Raw genomic sequence first — 18422 nt, forward strand, 5'->3', positions numbered from 1 at the left:
AAAAGTGTGCTAACAGATCCCATCAGTATGCCCCTTGACCAATTTTAAATACCTGATCAGTAAAAACAGCCATCATCATGAATGGAAGCCCACCAAAGCAGGGTTTCCTCAATTCTGTTAAGTTTGTTTCTCACTATTGCAGGGCCTATCTCTGCCGTAGGCTAAGATGGGGTTTGCCTTGAAATATATTTCAAGTGTAATTTCCCATTGGGAGCAGATAGAGATAATGGAGGTTGTGGTCTGTGAACTCACAATTTAAAACATTTTTTTGGTGAAGTTGCTTTTTAAATTATAAGTTCTTAAATGCCACTTTTAGAAAGTGGACATTTTCTTGCTTAACCATTCGGTGCCTCTGCCTGGCTGTGGAATACCCATCTCGGTCAGGATGACAGTTGGGCTGAATTCACTCTAGATAGTCACACAAAGGGAGCTGAGGTGTGTCCTGCATTTCCTGATAGGTCTTCCAGGCCAGAGTAGTGGGAGGAGCTGACACTTGCACCTGAATAGGACAATTCAGAAAGTCCTTCCACAAAGCAGTTTCCAACCCCTCCCCACCCCCCAGAGTATGTTGGAGGCCAGGGCAGGAAAGGCAGGGTCTAGAGCAACACAAAGACTTTTGTCTAAAGTTTGCCTGCTTCAAAGGCAGAAATGAGTATTGGGCCTCTGATACCACAACACCAGAATACTTCTTGACTGAGGACATTCTGCCAGGAAGAAGAGGAGCTGTTGCTTTGCTGTGCTGGCCTGCTGCTTTTTTCCTGGGAGTAAACGGACTGGACTTTGCTTTTTACATCCTGCTTTCCAAGGTTCTCCAATGGCTTGAACTGAGCTTGCCTCCTGTTAAGAAGTCCCCGGGACATCAAAGATTTCACCTGCCAGTGCATGGGCTCTTCTGATAAGAGTCCTGACTTGCCAAGTGGTGCCAAAGCCAGTCCCTGGGCCTTTGGAAAGTGAAATGGGTGTCTGCATCAGATCTCCGTGGCTAAAAATAAATGCATTGCCTGGCTTTCCGCAGATGAATCAATGCAGCGCCTTCCTTGCGGCTGAGGAATCGACACAGGAGATGGTTTGCAGTGGAAGGATCAAGGCAGCGCCTGTAGGACCAACCTAGTACCTCTTCCACCGCAGCTCATTACAGTGCACCTGGATTTTCACACGCATCGTTCAGGGGTGTTCTTTTCACATTGTCTCCGCACCGCAGCAAGGAACATAGGCTGCGTGACCAGAAACTGATGCACCCCTTCTTCTGCAGGGAGAGAATTGACGCATGATCTCATCTGCCAGTAAGGAACCAACGCATCACCTCTCCTGCAAGGAGAGAATAGATGCATCACCTCCCCTGTCAGTAAGGAACCGATGCATCACCTCCCCTGTGCAGTAAGGAACCAACACATTGCTTTGTTTTAGGGATCCTAACCTCCTTCTTCAGCCAGCATCATCTTTGTTTTTGACGCATCCTAGGTACTGTGTGTTATAAAGAAACAATCACTGATTCCTCTAGATTAGAACTCTTTGCAACTTTTTGAAAGTGTTACCTTTGCTTGTGTAGGTTAGATTTTTGTTGTTGCGGTCTTGGGTAACTCAAATAAACATTGGCTATTTTTCTAAATTGGTATGTTCACTGTGTTACTGTGTGTGTGTCTGTACAAATACTTTACATATTGCCTCTGAGATAAGCCTGACTGCATGAGCCAAGCTACCATGGGGCTGAACAGTGGTTATCTTAGGTGTGTAACTCCTTTACCCTGACTGTTAGGGCCCCTATTTGGACAGGGTTTAAACTGACTGCCAATTAAAGAACCCATTTCTAACAAGTTTATATGTAGCACTTCATAACACAGATGAGGTGCCAAAGCATATTTGCTGACTGTAGCACAGTTCTTTGTGAGAGTGCTTCGAAGGAAGAGTCCATGTATCTCACAAGACTGTCTCAATATTGTTCTGAGGCCCTTCATCAAAACCAGGACTGTGCACGTGTGAAGGTGAAAGAAGGAGCTAGAGAACACACAGGCTTATAGAAGTTAGTGTATAGGTGTAAAGTACTTATATGAATGTAATTTGGCTAGTGTGGGAAGTGTTTTGCTGTTGTGTGTCTATAAAAAAGTCTGCTCATGTGGTGTAACTACGCATGTGTAACTGTACTTATGCATGAAATAGAGCAAGATAGAATGAGGGAGGCTGTTCATTTATTTGTGATACAGGAAGTGTGGATTTGAATCTTTTTGTGTTTCTAGTGATGGTGAGTGGTACTGTCCGCTAATAGTGGATCACCTTAGGAAAAGCCAAGGCTTCACTGTCCTTTCAGGTCATCTTGGATATTTATTTTCCTTTGCAGAGAAAAATCCCCCAATGGTTGCTGCTTGTCAAAAGTAAGGAATTACACTGATATATTTTTTCTAGGATGGTGGAATAGTCAACTGGCTGTGGTGCCAATTTGAAGCAGAGGTTTATCTTCTGTGAATATCATTTTTGTTTGCTTGGGTAAAACACATTCCCCTGGTCTGTGGGTGAATCAGTTTTAAGGCTCAGCGTCTGACATTGGGAGATACTTCAAGGGCAAATGAGATATGATTGTGTTGATGGACATGTAGAAGTTGTCTTGCTGCTATGTTCTAGATTCTTTTCAGTTTTTAGAGCAGAGAAATAAGGGCCTCCAAATAGACTCCATGTGCACAGTCAATACAGAAGGATAAGAAAGATGGTAGCCTGGATATTCTGCTTGCACCTAGATGCAGAAAGTTCTGCCATATGGGTTATTAAGTGTACAATACATTTCCTGTTAAGTAGGGTCTGATTTAGGGTTCAGTAAATGGGTTACTCCATCGCAAATGTGACAATATCCTGTCCGCTGTACTACAAGTGTAATTGCCAATGGCACTTGTAATATGGCAGATGGAACATCTGTCACATTTGTGATGGAGTAATACCTCTGCCAAACTCTGATTAGGCCCTTAGTTCACTTGCAGTACCAGGAATAGTTTAAAAACCATGATTACTCAAAACGTTCTTACTTCTGTGATGATTGCAGGTTGTGCCCAGGTGTTTGGGACAATATAATTTTCAGGTTAATATTTTCTCCATTCTCTGAATGTTAGGATCCCTGTTTTTGACAAGTTGTTTGAGGTAATTTCGTAACATTATTTAGTTGGTCACTCAAATGTAGTCAGCTATTTCCGAGCTCTCAGGGTCCTTCCAGTTGTCAACTTTTCAGACTTCAATGTCTCTTGCTGGACTACACATATTAGTCCTGGGATTTCTTGGATGAAGGGTGCACTTATTATTCTCAGGTGTTATACTAACAACTTTGCTTAAACCTCAAGTTGGTCTGTGGTGGAGTTACAGAAGACTAGCGACTGGGATTGTGACTCACAATTCAGCCTGGATCTTGTAATGATTGGTAGTAATGCATCCAAAAACTTAAGTTGAGACAAAGAGCTTCATGATAAGACTTTGAAAACATCAAGAAAAATGTGCTGTTAAAAGTTTTAAGAACAATTGCACAACTGATTTACTTCTGTTAGTTGGGATGGGTAAATCTGCAAAGAGGTGAGATTGCAGTACAGATATTTAGAGTCTGGTCTACTGTAATTGTTTGAGCATCAAGGAAATGGGGCAACACAATAGCCCACAGGAAATAGAAGTAACAGAAAAAGACAAATAAATATCTCAAAATAATTTTCTGTGAGGAACATTGTTTTGTTGTCATAATCGACTGAGGCAATTGCCAAGGAATGGTGGGTGGTAGGTGTGGGTTTAGTGATGAGAAAAGAAGCATTAAGAGCCTTCTTTGATGATGTGATGATTTTTGTGTGTGGGACATTAGGCTGATACCTTTATTGTCCAAGGTGCTAAAATCAGATTGTTTAAGGAGCTATCTCAGATGTTATCTATTAATGCACCTGGAAATTCTCAGCTGTTTTGAACTTGTCTGTGGATCAGACAGAATGTAAAGATAAAGATGAGCAGCTGACTAGGAGTGATTTGTCTGTCATGTTTTTAACTATAGATGTTTGTAACAATTGCTTAAAAAAATAATTGACCTTCTCTGGCCTTCATCATATGATTTCATGTTGGGATTCTATATCAAAGGAGTACAGCTGTACGCATGATTAGTGATGCATTTTCTCTTGACTAGGCATGAAAATGAAGAATAGGCCTTGTTTTGTATCTGAAATCAGGGTGCAATTGTTTAGTCAGTATCCATCGAGAAACTGTAGATACTACGGCAGCTTGGTAGAAGAGATAGAATATGGGCTTCAGTGAGTTAAGCGGGCAGAGGAAGTCAGTACAGCAACTTAATTTGCGTGGAGGGGACAGGGCATCAAAAATTGGTAAATATAAGGGAAATAGCATAGGTCATAAGGGAGTGATGACGGTATCAGAAGATATGCAATTTCAGTGATTATGGAAAAGACTGCTTGGAGGTTAGTAGGGGACTGAGGAGGGGTTCGGGAAGCAGGATGGGAAAGAGGGTTACAGGTAGACGAAACAAATATTGGAAAGGGGAAAGATGTCTTAGAGGTGGAAAGGTAGGGTATAGATGAAGTGAGGAAAGACATAGGATAAGAGGCAAGGAAGGGTGTCACAGGTTTAGTTAACAGAAAGAGGAAAGGCCATAGCAGTTGGAGAGCTGGGTGAGCAGAGGTCACAGAGAAGGAGGGAAGGACAAGGTTGTGAAGAAATGAGAAGTGGTGAGATTATGAGAATTGGAAGGGTAATCAAAGAGGAAATGGATTAAAAAGTTTGAGCAGAAGGGGAGTGTAATGGAAACTAATAGGATAGAGGGCTGGTGAGCCAGTGTTATGCTAGTAGAATGCTCAAATGAGATTGAGAAAGTAAAGGGTTAACTAGGGAATCTGTGAGGGAAGACTATGGTTAGCCTATTGAGGAAAAACATGTGAAGAGGGATGGCAGGTAGTTTGGAGGGGTACTTGAAGTATGAAGGGTACAGAACAGAAGGGAAAGTTAGAGAAATGAAACCTGATTAGGGTGCAGGATAAGATTTATGAGGAGGAGTTTAAGTGTAGAATTGAGGTTAGTACACTATTTAGTGACAATGTCAGACAGAATGAGGCTGAGCAGTTAATGTGTGTTAGAAGGTAACCACTGAAGTGCACAGGGGTGAAAACTAGAAAGAGAAGAGAAGGTAAGAGAAGTGATAAGTGGTTTGAATGAGAGGGATTGTGCAGGAGGAGGGGGGAATGGATAAAGAGATGTTTTAGTGGAAAGAGTAGCCAGATAAATAAATCAGCCCCCACTTTAAACTACAAAGCTGCCTCTGAGCAAGTGAGTGAAACACACAAATGTGATCCTTTATAAAAGGCCTGAAGGAATTGTTAGTCCAAAGAAAGTTTACTTCTTCCTCTTCTTCCTTTTTCTACATTCCATTGATTTCATTCCTTAAAATCTTCATCTTTCCCTTCCGTCTTTATGTCTTTTTTTTATCCATCTTTTCTCTGCTCTTTTCCAATTTCGCCCAACTTGCCTCTCAAATACATTTTCTTTACTATTTTCATCATTTCTCTTTTTCTATGTACCCATATTTGCCACCCCTGCCACCACTAATCAAATGTGTCATGTTATCTTCTTTCTTGGGTGGTATTCATTAGCTTCTGCTTCTTTCTGGGGAACTGGAGTCAAAATTGAAAGTAAAGAAAAGCCATTAAAAACAATTGTATCTCTCCAATAAAACCTCTGCTCAAGCTGATATAGTTGGTCTATCTCTAGGTCCTTAGAAGTAATTCTTATATGAGGGAGGACTGCCGTGGCATATGGGAGGACAGCAACCATGACAAATATATGGCCCTGATATACTGAGGTAATTTTTGACATACAGTACACCCCTGGTATATGGATTGCATTATTTGCGAAATCCTGGCACTGTCATATTGACTGTAATTTTTGACCTAAGGGGGCACCATTGGCATATGGAAGGCAACCATGACAAAAGGCTGGCCCTAGTACAATGGAGGGAATTATGGAAATATGGGGCACCCGAAGCAATATTTGAAAAAAGGGGTCAACTCCTAGCAGTGCCATTTCAAAGCCTATGGCTTTTTAGCTAACCTTTTTTAAAGTTATACTTTAGCATTGGCTAATTGACATCCTTTAATAAAAATCTAAGGTGGAAAGTCATTCCAGCCACCACCTAGAAGAGGTCAAACTCATTCATTTACTACAGTCTGTGGCTACTGAAATATCGCAGCACTTTCAAAGATCATGTCATCGCCCTAATTTAGATGTTATCTGAAATAAACATTTGTCCATATTATGTTGTTTCTCAAATTATGTAGTCATTATGGAACTTGAACAATGTCACTTATGGTGATGCCATTGGCATTGCGGCCAGGTGATGATTTCCTGAAATAGTCATGGTCAAATGTCATATGATGTCACTTCCTTTAACGTCATTAGGGTCAAAGGGCACGTTATGTCACTTCTTCAACCACTGGTATTTTTCTTTAATCATTGTCCATGCACCTTTGCTGAACTATAGTCAGAGTTTAGAACCATTACAACTACCTTTTGTCAGGTACTAAGACAAGGGACTGCTAAAGCCCTGTTTGCCTGCTCTGCTCTTGCCATTGCCTATTCTGCCATGCACTGAATTCTCCCACAGTCTAGGGAGTCCAGTAGTAGGACTTTGCTACACTCCTCACCACAGGGCATTGGTTGCTTGTTGTAGACTTGTTGGACACCTAATTTTATTTTACAAATATATGTATAGTCCATTAACACCCACAGCAGCAACATAGATGGAATTCATAACAAAAGTCCATGCATGTCTTGTTGACATATATATCTTTAAACCATTTTACATAATTTTGCTATTTTGTAATTTCACCCATAATGACATGGACCCAATGGTCAGCCTCGGATTAGCTACCCATTTAGAAAGATCACGGGACCTTAGTAATTAAGAAACCTGCCTTGTTATTTTGCACCCTGTATCCCAGCTGGCACTTCATCTTTAACATACATACCTCCAGCACTCAGAGAACGAGCCTGTGATGAGTGATAATCTGGATTATGACTACTTTGGGAAAGTCACACTTCTGATGTGTCCCCACAGACATTTCTTCAGCTAAACCTGTTAAAATCTCTAGTTGTGAAAAAGTATCACAGAACCTGGGAGCTGTACACTGATTCCTTAGTAATACCCATTTCTTTGGGAATTCCATCTGCATTGGTAATTCAGGCGCAGAAGTATTGGTGCAGGGTTAGGGTACCACTTGAAAAGAACTCATTGGTGACTTTTTGTAGGTGGTCTATCTTTGGGAGGTATGACCATGAGGAACAATCTATCTTTGGCTGGGTGAAGCCATGAAGAAATGTCTGTCTCCCGGGAGGTGAAGTCATGAGGAGCATGTGGTGGGAATGGAAATTATCTTTTAACCTTAGTAGACAGAATTGGGCTGACTGGTGAAAAGAATATATCTAACATAAACAGATTTTCCTACAGGTATAAATGGTATTAGGTGTTACACCTGAGAAACTGTGTAACATTTTATGAAATTTGTTTAATGCAAATATCTTGAATTTCACAGTCATAAAAAAATTGATAAGAGCTATCAGGGCTGGTATCGGTAGGAAGGTGTTCCATAGTTCAAGATAAACATTCCAACTCACAACTCATAATGGTGTCCCTCAAGGACTCTTATTGGCCTCTCCCCTTTAAATTTGGGTGGGGAACCGCTAAGAAATGTTCAAACATTTTTTACCTCCGATAGCTTTAATATGCCTATGATATCTACGAATAGGTAGTACTTAAGAATGAATGAAACACTGGTGGCCATATTTATGAAGCCTTTGCACAAGAGCAACTCAAAGGCTTCAATAATATTTACAAAGCCATGAAACCCCTGATTTGCTTGGGCTTGTGTGGCATGGTAAAGAAATGTGAAAGAAGACAGCTGCCTGAGCTACGTTATGTTACGTGTCAACTTGGGGGGCGTTTCCTGAGTAGAGCATTGGCCTTCACATACATCTACCAAAGATTGCAAACTTGGGAGCGCATCATAATGCTATACAGTGGCATAGCCAAACTTAGGGGGTCCCCCTGCAAAATAAATGGAAGGGTCCCCTCCTTTCTCTCCAACCATCGACCACCTACCTGTGGGGGCTAAGGGGCCTTGTATTAAAGCAGTGATGCTACAACTTCCCAAGTGAGGCATAACAAGAAGATATATATTTGTTTCTCATCGTTATTTACTCTTTCCACATGTGCTGCATTCTGCAGTTGCAGCATACATAAAAGGAGGAACATACCTCTAAGGACTGTTTTGGGTAGGACAAAAACAATCCTGCACAAAACAATCCTGCAGTATGGTGGAAGGGTGTCTGCATTGGTGCTAGGCTGCATGAATTGCACCAGCTCAAGGAGAGAGCAGAAATGTTCCGTATCTTTGTAAATATGGACCATTTCTGCTCTTCCCCTTTCATGCAATGCAGCAACTTTGCTTACTGTCCTGCTGGTGTGAAAGTTAACAGGGGAAAACCTTACAGAAAGTATGGTATCATGAGGGTTTTGGTGCCTTAGACACCAAAATCTGCATGTTATTTCCCAACACCTCATAATGGGTGGTATTTATCACAGTCAATAAATGACGTACCCCTTGGCAGAGTTATTTATCAAGTGTGATACCACCTTTTCACCAAACTACATCCTTGCCTTATTCCTCAACCTCATTGAAACCACTTTGTACCCTGAATCTACTAACTTCTCTTTCTTCCTGAAATATCAAGTTACCAATCTGTCATTGCTAACTCAGTGTACAACATCTTTACTGATGACCATCTCAGGTTTCAATCATGTATTGTTTTTGTATGTAGATGTGGAACTGTATATTAAGGAGTTCTTTGTATTTATCACAATTATGAATATAAAATACTTTATACTGTCTGCACTAAAAAACAAAATGCATGTTTAAAAGCAGTGTTTAGTGTCATTGCTACTGCTGCAGCATCATACACACTCTCTGGAATGAACACTGAAAGTATCTCATCCATTATACGTTTATTGCTGATGCAGTAGTGAAGGATATATATTTTCTGTTGACCATTAATTGCTGGAATAATAGAGGGGAATGTATGTTTTCTATACCACATTCATTGTTGAAGCAGTTTGGCTTAAATGCATATAGTCACTTTCTTTGTGGGGGTAGCAATGGGGAATTGGGCAGTAAAGTTTCAGAGACATAGGATTGTCCAGTGGTTTGGAGTGCATCTGTACTTAGAGTTTCAGTCTTAGCATATTTTTCTGACCTTTTTAGGTAGGACAACAGTTTTAGGAAATCTAGTACCCTTTACTAGTTTAGAGTGATGCAGAGTTATATTTTTTTTAAACTGACAGGCAGAGAGATCTAAGGCGTTATTATACTTCCTTTGTCGTAAATAAGGCACTGCTCAATGCAATCGCTTTCACCACCGTATTATGAAAGCAGATTTGTGGAGCTGGTAATGAGTGGCGTGAATATCTGCACATGTTTTTTCTTTGCATTTTTAAGTTGGTGTGTTATGTTATTTTTGTGCTCCTGTGTTTTTATACTGATTTAATGCATTATCTTGTGCTACGATTTTACTTTGCTCTCCGTGCTGCCCTCTGTTTTGACTGATTTTTGTTGTGCGCTGTTTTATTATGTTGCTGTTGTTATTTTGTTTTATGGTTTGTTATGGTGTTGCTTGAAGCTCTCTATTTACTTTAGAAAGTTATGAAAAGTTGCTACACGTCTCCGAAAGTATAGCATGTTCCTCTAATGTTCCAGTGGCAAACAACCATTTGTCACCATCTAATAATGTAAAACACTGCTGCTCTTCCAGCATGTCATGTACTCTGTGTAAGACAATAGTCCACCCAAAACTGTGGCACAGACTTTGGGCCCAATTTAGAGCTTGGCAGAGAGTCTACTCCCTTTTGGAACATTGCAATGTTGGGCGCGACCATTAGAAGCCTGAAGCACCAACAATCCATTTTTTTGGGTTCACAACTGTTGTTGTGAACTAAGACCTCATGGATCCTGAGGGAATTTCTATCCCCTACTGCTCCGTGTGGCCTACGTTTTATTTATTAGAACATTCTGCCCTCTAGTGGCTGCATGTTCCATTAGCCTTATAGCCCTCAGTAGCTAGGCTACACCGGCATTAAAGTCCTGCTCCCCTGTTAAAGACCCTTGACTTTAATTGTCAGTATACCATGCAACAGCAGGCTATAAAAGCCATAATAAAGGAATAAACATGACCAGCCACAGCACTTGTTCAGAGCACTATTGTTCTGTGCATAGGTAGTGCAATAGTCGTGATAATCTTTGTAGAGTGTTATATTTTCCAGTTCTTTTTTTGTACAGGATACATCTAATACAGATGTCTTCTGCTCTTAGTTAACATGAGCACATATGTACTTGCACTTCCAAACTGCAGTGCTCCATATTGAGTTGCTTTTTGATGTTCATTCTTGCTTATCCTGAATGTGTTTCAATTACATTACAAAGTAGCACAAAGGTCCGATTAGAGCATTTAGATGTTGAACTGCATTTTTCTTGATTTTATAACCAATGGGAAGATTGAGTAATACTTTTCATTCTAATAGGTTCTCTACCCCTGACAGCCAAAGCCCCTGGTAAGTGCAGCAGATAGATAATAAACCACATCACAAACAGAGTTAGGTTCTCATTTGGTTTAAATCAAAGGAGAGCAGAGTGCATAATCTAAAATAATTCTGATTTTGACAGGACATTAGAAAAACTTGAACAAAGGCAGGCGAAGGTCCTGGCTATAGGCAACTTTGTATGGTTTTTCACATACTCCACAGACAACGGGCATGGTCTGTGCATGAGCAAACCTTGTTTGCAGATCCTGGAATACCAAGCAAGGTTTTGCACACATTCCCCAGATCTACCATTGTAAAGGGTAACATGATCATAACACACTAAGGACCTCATTACAAGGCTGGTGGTCATCAGACTGCCAGCCTTGCTGTGGTGGTCTTATTGCCGTGGACCCGGCATTAAAGACCGCCACATCACAAGTTGTGGGGTTTGGCAGATGCCAAACCTCCACAACACTGCCTGGCCCGCCGGTGCGGTTGCACCGCCGTTGGCAGTTGTTGAGCATCTCCAACCCGGAGGCAGGCATCAGCCTGCCAGCCGGATGACGAGGCTGCAGACCGCCAGGCCTTCCGTGGTGGTCACCCCCCCACAAAAACCCTGGTGGAAATGCACCCGTTGACAGGAATCCCCATTCCTGTCGCCAACACATACACCCCCATATGTCTACACACATGCCGACACCCCTCCCACCCGTCCACACACTTATAAACATCCTCCCACCCATTCATGCACGCACGCATTCACATTTACACACCTGGGCATATGCATCTATTCACACAGACAGGCACTCGCATACATACAGACACCCCCCCATTCACTCGCATATGTGGAGACACACCCCCATTCACTTGCATACAGACACACCCCCATTCACTGGCATACATGCAGACACACACCCCATTCACTCGCAAACATGCAGACACACACCCCATTCACTTCCATACATACAGACACACACCCCATTCACTCGCATCCATGCAGAGACACCCCCATTCACTTGCATACATGCAGACACCCCCAATCACACGCACATACATGCATGCAAACATTCACATTTAATCACATGCACGCATGCATTCACGCCTCCCTCCCCCCTCTGCATACTCACACTCACGAACTCACACATGCAGGCATGCACACACAGACACTCCTATTCACCCATTCACAAACACGCACTTATACACCCCCATTCCACACATACACACACTCATACACCCCCATTCACACACATACACGCACAAACCACACACATGCACCCAACACTCTCCCCTCCATTTTGGACGATCACTTACCTTCTCCATTGAGGAGGTCGTCAGGGAGGGGTTGGGTCCTGGCCATCTTGCATAATTAGGATCACCATGCCAGCAAGACTCCACCAAACCGTGTTACAGCTCGTAATACGACGGACTGAGTCTTGCGGGTGTGGTGGTGCTGGCGATGCAACTGCCTCTTCGGAGTTGGACTCCTGCCCATAAATGGGTGGAAGTCCTCCAATGACTCCTAATATAGCAGTCAGCAGACCGCCAGCACTCGTGGTCTGTTGGCTGCAGTGGCTTCGGCGATCTTTCAAAAAGACCACCAAAGTCGTAATGAGTCACTAAAACACTTGCCTACCCTACAAGAAAAGAGAGCAGTTTGTGGGTAGGTGGGAAGGAAGAGACACACTCTCCCTTGGCTGGCTTTCTCTGTGTGTACCTCCACAATAAGGAAATGCAGAAGGCATCACATGAGTCACTACAGATGAGCAAAACATTCCTTTTGGATACATGGGCAATAGAAAAGGACATGCACATTTGTTTTTAAAAATGGGCTTTGAAACAGAAACTTGGACCTCACATCCACAATGTTTTCTTATAAAGGAAGAGCACATGATATAAAATGACACAGGATAATAATGGCCATGTATGCAATGAAGTGCCATGAGTTATAATTTATAATTTCATGGGAAGTGGTAACAATAGCATGGTATTCTTCTTCCTAACAGGTTTGCTAGGCTCAACACTCAGACCCTTAGGCAAGTGCAGCATGCAGTCAGAAAATCAATTCAAGAGTATTTTAAAGATTTCCCAGGCTGTCAACAGCAATATTTGAGTTTTTGATTGGGTATATTTATTTAGCACTTGCAGACACAACAGTGCATGTTTATGCAATGGTTCTGCAAATTAACACTATACACAGTTATAGAAGGGGGAGGCACCACATTACCTGGCATGTCAGTGTACAATGAGCCCAGAAGCAATATGGTAAATGCAGAGTACAGTAATACTCACTTAAGTTGAAAGTCTTCAGTTTTCACCATTGTTAGTGCAGGGAATTCTGTGTATCTCTCAACAAGTGTTTCAGGATATTTGTTCTTCTTCAGTAGAAAGGTAAAATTTGGGGGTGCTGGAAATTCTGCTCACACACTTGCAGGTTTCTGCACCACAGACACAGCATAGGTGCATCCCAAATCTCATTAGGCCAACAACTTATCAAGGAGCCAATCACAGAAGAAGGATAGAGCACCCTGCCTGGTGTAACAGCACACAATTCATCCAGATGCATTGTGGGAAATGCATTATATGATTACATTCACTTGAGTTGAAAATCCTCAGTTTTCACCATTATGGAAGAACAAACATCCTAAAAAACCTGCCCAGAGATACATAGCACTGACTGCACCAACAATGGTGAAACCTAAAGGCTTTCAACTAAAGTGAGTGTTATGAAGCATTGAATTTATCACAATTTATTTGGGCAAATTGAGTGCTGGTATGCCAGGCACTGTAACCCTCCTACCTTGTTTTGACTTTACAAAGTTTTGTTCAGCTATACTAGTTGGTCTGATACCTTCATCCTACTTTGACAATCGTTTACATTGGAGATTTATTGTTGGTGCCTGCCCAGTGAAGAAATCAGAGGCAATGGGCCTGAATCCAGCTATACAGATATGCAGCACTGACACTCAGTGCTATTTTGTACATCTGTAAAGGAGGTTCTGTACAACAAACCTATTCTGCTTGATCATTTTATATCAGACCTCACATCCTTTGAACTGAAGCAAGAAAGGGAGTGAGGTGCAGTAAAATTAGGTGAGGAGAGAATCAGTGATCGAGAGAAACTTGTGTATTACATCATGACAAGAGACATGTTTAGCCATCTCCTCAGGCATATGTAATCTGTAAGATATCTAATAGAGTCCATTTAGGCCCTCATTACAACATTGGTGGTAAAAGCCGCTTACCGGCGTGCAGAAGACTGCCAACATACCGCCGCGGCCGCGGAATTGCGCCACAGCCATTATGACCCACAGCTCGGGATCCGCCAAAATCTAGACACACATACAAGTCCGCCACACCAAAGGTCAGTGATAAACTGGTGATATCAAAACCTCCACAGTCATGCCAACAGGAATACGCCCACACTATCACGACCCACGAATCGACGTGGTAGTCTTTCAACCGCGGTATTCCATTGGCGGTACACACCGCTGCGCTCAAAATACACACACATTTATAAAACACATCCACAGTGGACAAATCGAAATACACACACCTGGTACACATACACACACCACTCCCACACACCCAATGCAATATAAAACACACAACCACATCACCCACAAACCCCTACGACAACAAATGCAACAGAATGCCAGAGAGAGACACCACCAGAAACAACACTAGCATCCACAGGCACTCAACACCATCACTCACACTACATCCACACACCTCATACAACACACCTCTAAATATCACCCCTCACATCACAACACACACCACCCCACACATCACCCACACCACCCTATGGCACCGCAAAGACACCCCAGGTTTTCTGAGGAGGAGCCCAGGGTCATGGTGGAGGAAATCATCCGGGTAGAGCCACAGCTATTCGGATCACAGGTGCAGCACACCACCATAGCTAGGAAGATGGAGCTATGGCGAAGAATCGTGGACAGGGTCAACGCAGTGGGACAGCACCCAAGAACACAGGATGACATAAGGAAGAGGTGGAACTACCTACGGGGGAAGGTGCGTTCCGTGGTCTCAAGACACAAGATTGCGGTTCAGAGGACTGGCGGGGACACCCACCTCCTCCCCCAGAGCTTACAATATGGGAGGAGCAGGTCTTGGCTATAATGCATCCTGAGGGCCTCGCAGGAGTAGCTGGAGGAATGAACTCTGGTAAGTCAAACCTTAAACTACCATATCCCCAACCCTACCTGCATGCTATCACCTACCCCCACCCTCGCCCTCACCCCCATCACTCCAACTCCTCACACATGTCCCACTATCACAAACCACACATCCCAAACCCAAGCCCTGCATGCAACACCAAAGCATGGACACCCATCACCAAAGCATGGCCACTGCACATACCCATACACCCCCCTAAACCATTATCACAGAAGGTCCCACACAAGAATAGAAGCACTGGGGTACAGGGTCACCCACCCATTGCACACCATGGCAAATACAGATGCAATAATCATGCAGGACCCCTACCCAATGTCACCGGACAGGAGGGTCCAGACATGTCCGCTCCACCCACAGAAGAGGCCCACAGTGATGACAGCAGCTCTGTCCAACTGGATCTAGATGACCAGCCTGGCCCATCTGGGACCTCGGGACAGTCGATTCCCCTCACACTGGCACAGGCCACTACAGAGCTTCCCCCCTCTGGAAACACCAACACAGCACCCACCCAGCGGGACCATACCTATGTCCCCAGGACACGTCAAGCAGCAGTGTGTCCACCACTACAGGGAACCTAGGCTAACCCACCATCCCAACAACACCAGGGACCTAGGGGCAGTGGTAGTGGGCACACAGTTCAGGGGAAAGAGGCCCAGGAACACAGGGGAACTGGGAGGGATGCTCTGTGACGGGGGAGGACAGGCCCAGGGAACCCACTCTCCACGAGGCCCTCTCCAACATCATGGGAGCCTACCACCATTCCCAGGAGACAATGGCAACGGTACTGGCCAAGTTTCAGGAGACCCAGCGGCTGCAGGAGGAACAGTATTTGGGGTTCAAGGAGGAACTCAAATCCATCAACACCACCCTGGGCACCATTGTAGGGGTGCTGAAGGAACTCTTCAACACCAGGAGGGACACTGTGACACAACAAGAGGCCCCTGACACTAGCCTGGACGATGAACTGCCCACCACCTCCACCGGCGCTAGTGGACAGGAGGCACTGCCACAGGACCACGACACCAGCACCCCACCCCCTGCAGATGGAGAACCACCCTGCAAGCGGTCCCTGAGATCCAGGACAAAGACAGAGAACAATACCAAGACCCCCGCCAAGAAATGAGACCACCCTGATTGTCATCCTTCTGTCACACATTGTCACCCTGTCATACTTAAACTGCCCTAGCTCCACTTCCTATGCCCCTTTGGACAATGCACCTGTGAGACTAATAGACTGGACTCTGCCATGGACATTCCTCCACCATCACACCTGACCATTTAACAACCCCCTCCACTATTTGGCACTTAAATAAACACCCTTAAATCACAAAACAATCTGGAGTCAGTCTCTGCTTTCAAAAATGTGTACTGGGGACAGCAGACCACCATATCTGTGACTGCCTTTAAATAAAGCAGTTTTGCTTTTTTAAATGCAACCCGTTTTCCTTAGAAGAAAACTGGATGCATTTCAATAGAAAAAAAGAAAAGTTTTATTTTCATCTTTCAAATCAAGCAGTGGTCCTTGGGAACACTGCCTGCTCTGAAAACATATTTTTGCTACCATTCACAAAGGGGAAAGGGTACAGTGGAGACCCCTTCCCATTTGTAAATGGATTAGCACAGATTTGAAATTGGTGCTAACTGCGATTGTTTAGTGACCGCATTTACAGTCACCAAAAAGTCACACATTGCACTGTGACTTGCAATTAGGAAGGAAATGCCCCTTCCTAATTGTGATCTGCGAACCCTATTTGTGATTTGACCGTTTGCGACAAGAAAAACATGTGGCCCTTACTTCTTAATCCACTATATACTGAATAAATACCTGATTTAGCAGAATACAGCACTGCTGTTCTTCTCAGGCAAAGGCCTGAATTACGGAAACACAGACGGAATAAAAAATTGTTTGGCTTAAGACAAAAGTGTTTCATCCCCTGGAGAATACAATTAACAAAATGTCCTCTACCATACCAATATTATGGATAACATGTATATTGTGTAGTTTCTTGTTATAGTGCTTTCTACAACAAACTGTGAATCTTAGTTTACCCTATTGTTCTATAAACAGCCACAACTCTGGTTCAAAGCTCTGCTGTTCTGTGCAGGTCTGGTGGAATAGCAGTGACCATCTTTGTAGAGTGTTCTGATTTACAATTCTTATTTATGTGGGGTGGTTCTCTTTTGGCTGCTGTTCTGATCGAAAGGGACCTAATACAGTTGTTTGCTACTCTCAGCAACATGATCAAGCGTATAATTGTACTTCCTTGTTGCAGTGAGATGTAGGATCTCATTTTTATGTTCATTCTTGCTTATCCAAAATTACTATACAAAGTACAACAAAGGCCAGATTAAAGCATTTAGTTATTGAAATGCACTTGTCTTGATTTTATAATTAATGGTAGAAATAAGTAATACTTTCCATTCTAATAGGTACTCTACTCCCAACAGCCAAGGCCCCTGGTAAGTGCATCACACAGAGAATGAATCAAATCACAAACACATTTATTTTCTGATGGGGTTTAAATCTAATGAGAGTAGAGTGCATAATCTAAAATAATTCTGATTTTGACAGGCCATTAGACAAAATTGAACAATGATAGTTGAAGGTCCTGGTTGTAGCTATCTTTGTAGAGCCTTTCTGATACTCCACAGACTCTAGGCATGGTCTGCCATGAGCAAATGTTGTTTACTGAACCTGGAACCACAGGCAGGGTTTTTTTTATTTTTCCCCCCAGATTTAGCTCTAGAAGGGAATAATGATCATAACTCACTTGGCTACCCTACAGGACAAGAGTATGGTCTGTGGGGAGGTGGACAAGAAGAGGGGCACTCGATACACCCTCTCAGAGTAAGCCATTGGTGTTGCACTAATGTTAACCCATGTGTGGTAGAAAATAAGCACCTCCTGCCTTGCCTGGATTTCTCTGTCTGTTCTTCCATAATAAGGAAACGTAGAAAGCTGAAGGGAACCTCCTCATTTTTATGGAACATCGTATGAGTCACTACAAATGAGCAAAAGCTCCCTTTGAAAGCATGGCCTGTAGAAGAAGACATGCACATTTGTATTTCCAAAAGGGCTTTAAAATAAAAAGTGACACCTCACAATGTTTTCTTCATAAAGGATGATCACATGGTATAAAATGTCAGAGCATAATAATGGCCATGTATGTAATGACGTGCCATGAGTTATAATTTATTGATTCTTAGGAATCGGTAACAATATAATGTTATTATTCTTCCTAAGAGGTTTGTTAAGCTCGACACCCAAAGCCTTTGGTTAGTGCAACATGCAGTCAGAAAATCAATTCAATAACATTTTAAAGACATCCCAGGAATAAACCTTAAATAGAGACAAGTGCAGGCTATTGACAGCAATATTTGAGTTTTTTAAATTTGATTGGGAATATTTATTTATCACTTGCAAACACAACAGCACATGTCTATGTCATGGTTTTGCAAGCCAACACTGTACACAGTCATGGAAGGGGGAGGCAGCACATTACCTGGCATGAAAGGGTAAAATTAGCCCTGAAGCATTTTAGCGTATGTAATGTATGGTACCACTCATTTGAGTTCAATGTCTTTAATTTTCACCATTTTTGGTGCAGCCAATACTGTGTATCTCTCAACAAGCATTTTAAGA

The 18422-nt window shown here is 42.9% G+C and overlaps 1 protein-coding gene across 6 annotated transcripts in view; it reads left to right on the forward strand.

The window, feature by feature from the left end:
* Window positions 1-18422, forward strand: part of LOC138300183 (LWamide neuropeptides-like) — a 342764-nt gene that overhangs the window by 186420 nt on the left and 137922 nt on the right. For 4 of the 6 annotated variants that reach the window (XM_069239162.1, XM_069239168.1, XM_069239166.1 and 1 more), the window contains exon 4: window positions 17210-17239. The exons of the other annotated variants lie outside the window; for them this stretch is intronic. In XM_069239162.1, the coding sequence (XP_069095263.1) occupies window positions 17210-17239 (30 nt within the window). The remainder of the gene's footprint in view (window positions 1-17209; window positions 17240-18422) is intronic. 6 annotated transcript variants of the gene reach the window in all.

The sequence above is a fragment of the Pleurodeles waltl genome, chromosome 6 (genome assembly GCF_031143425.1).
Source record: "Pleurodeles waltl isolate 20211129_DDA chromosome 6, aPleWal1.hap1.20221129, whole genome shotgun sequence".
Classification (NCBI taxonomy): Eukaryota; Metazoa; Chordata; class Amphibia; order Caudata; family Salamandridae; genus Pleurodeles; species Pleurodeles waltl.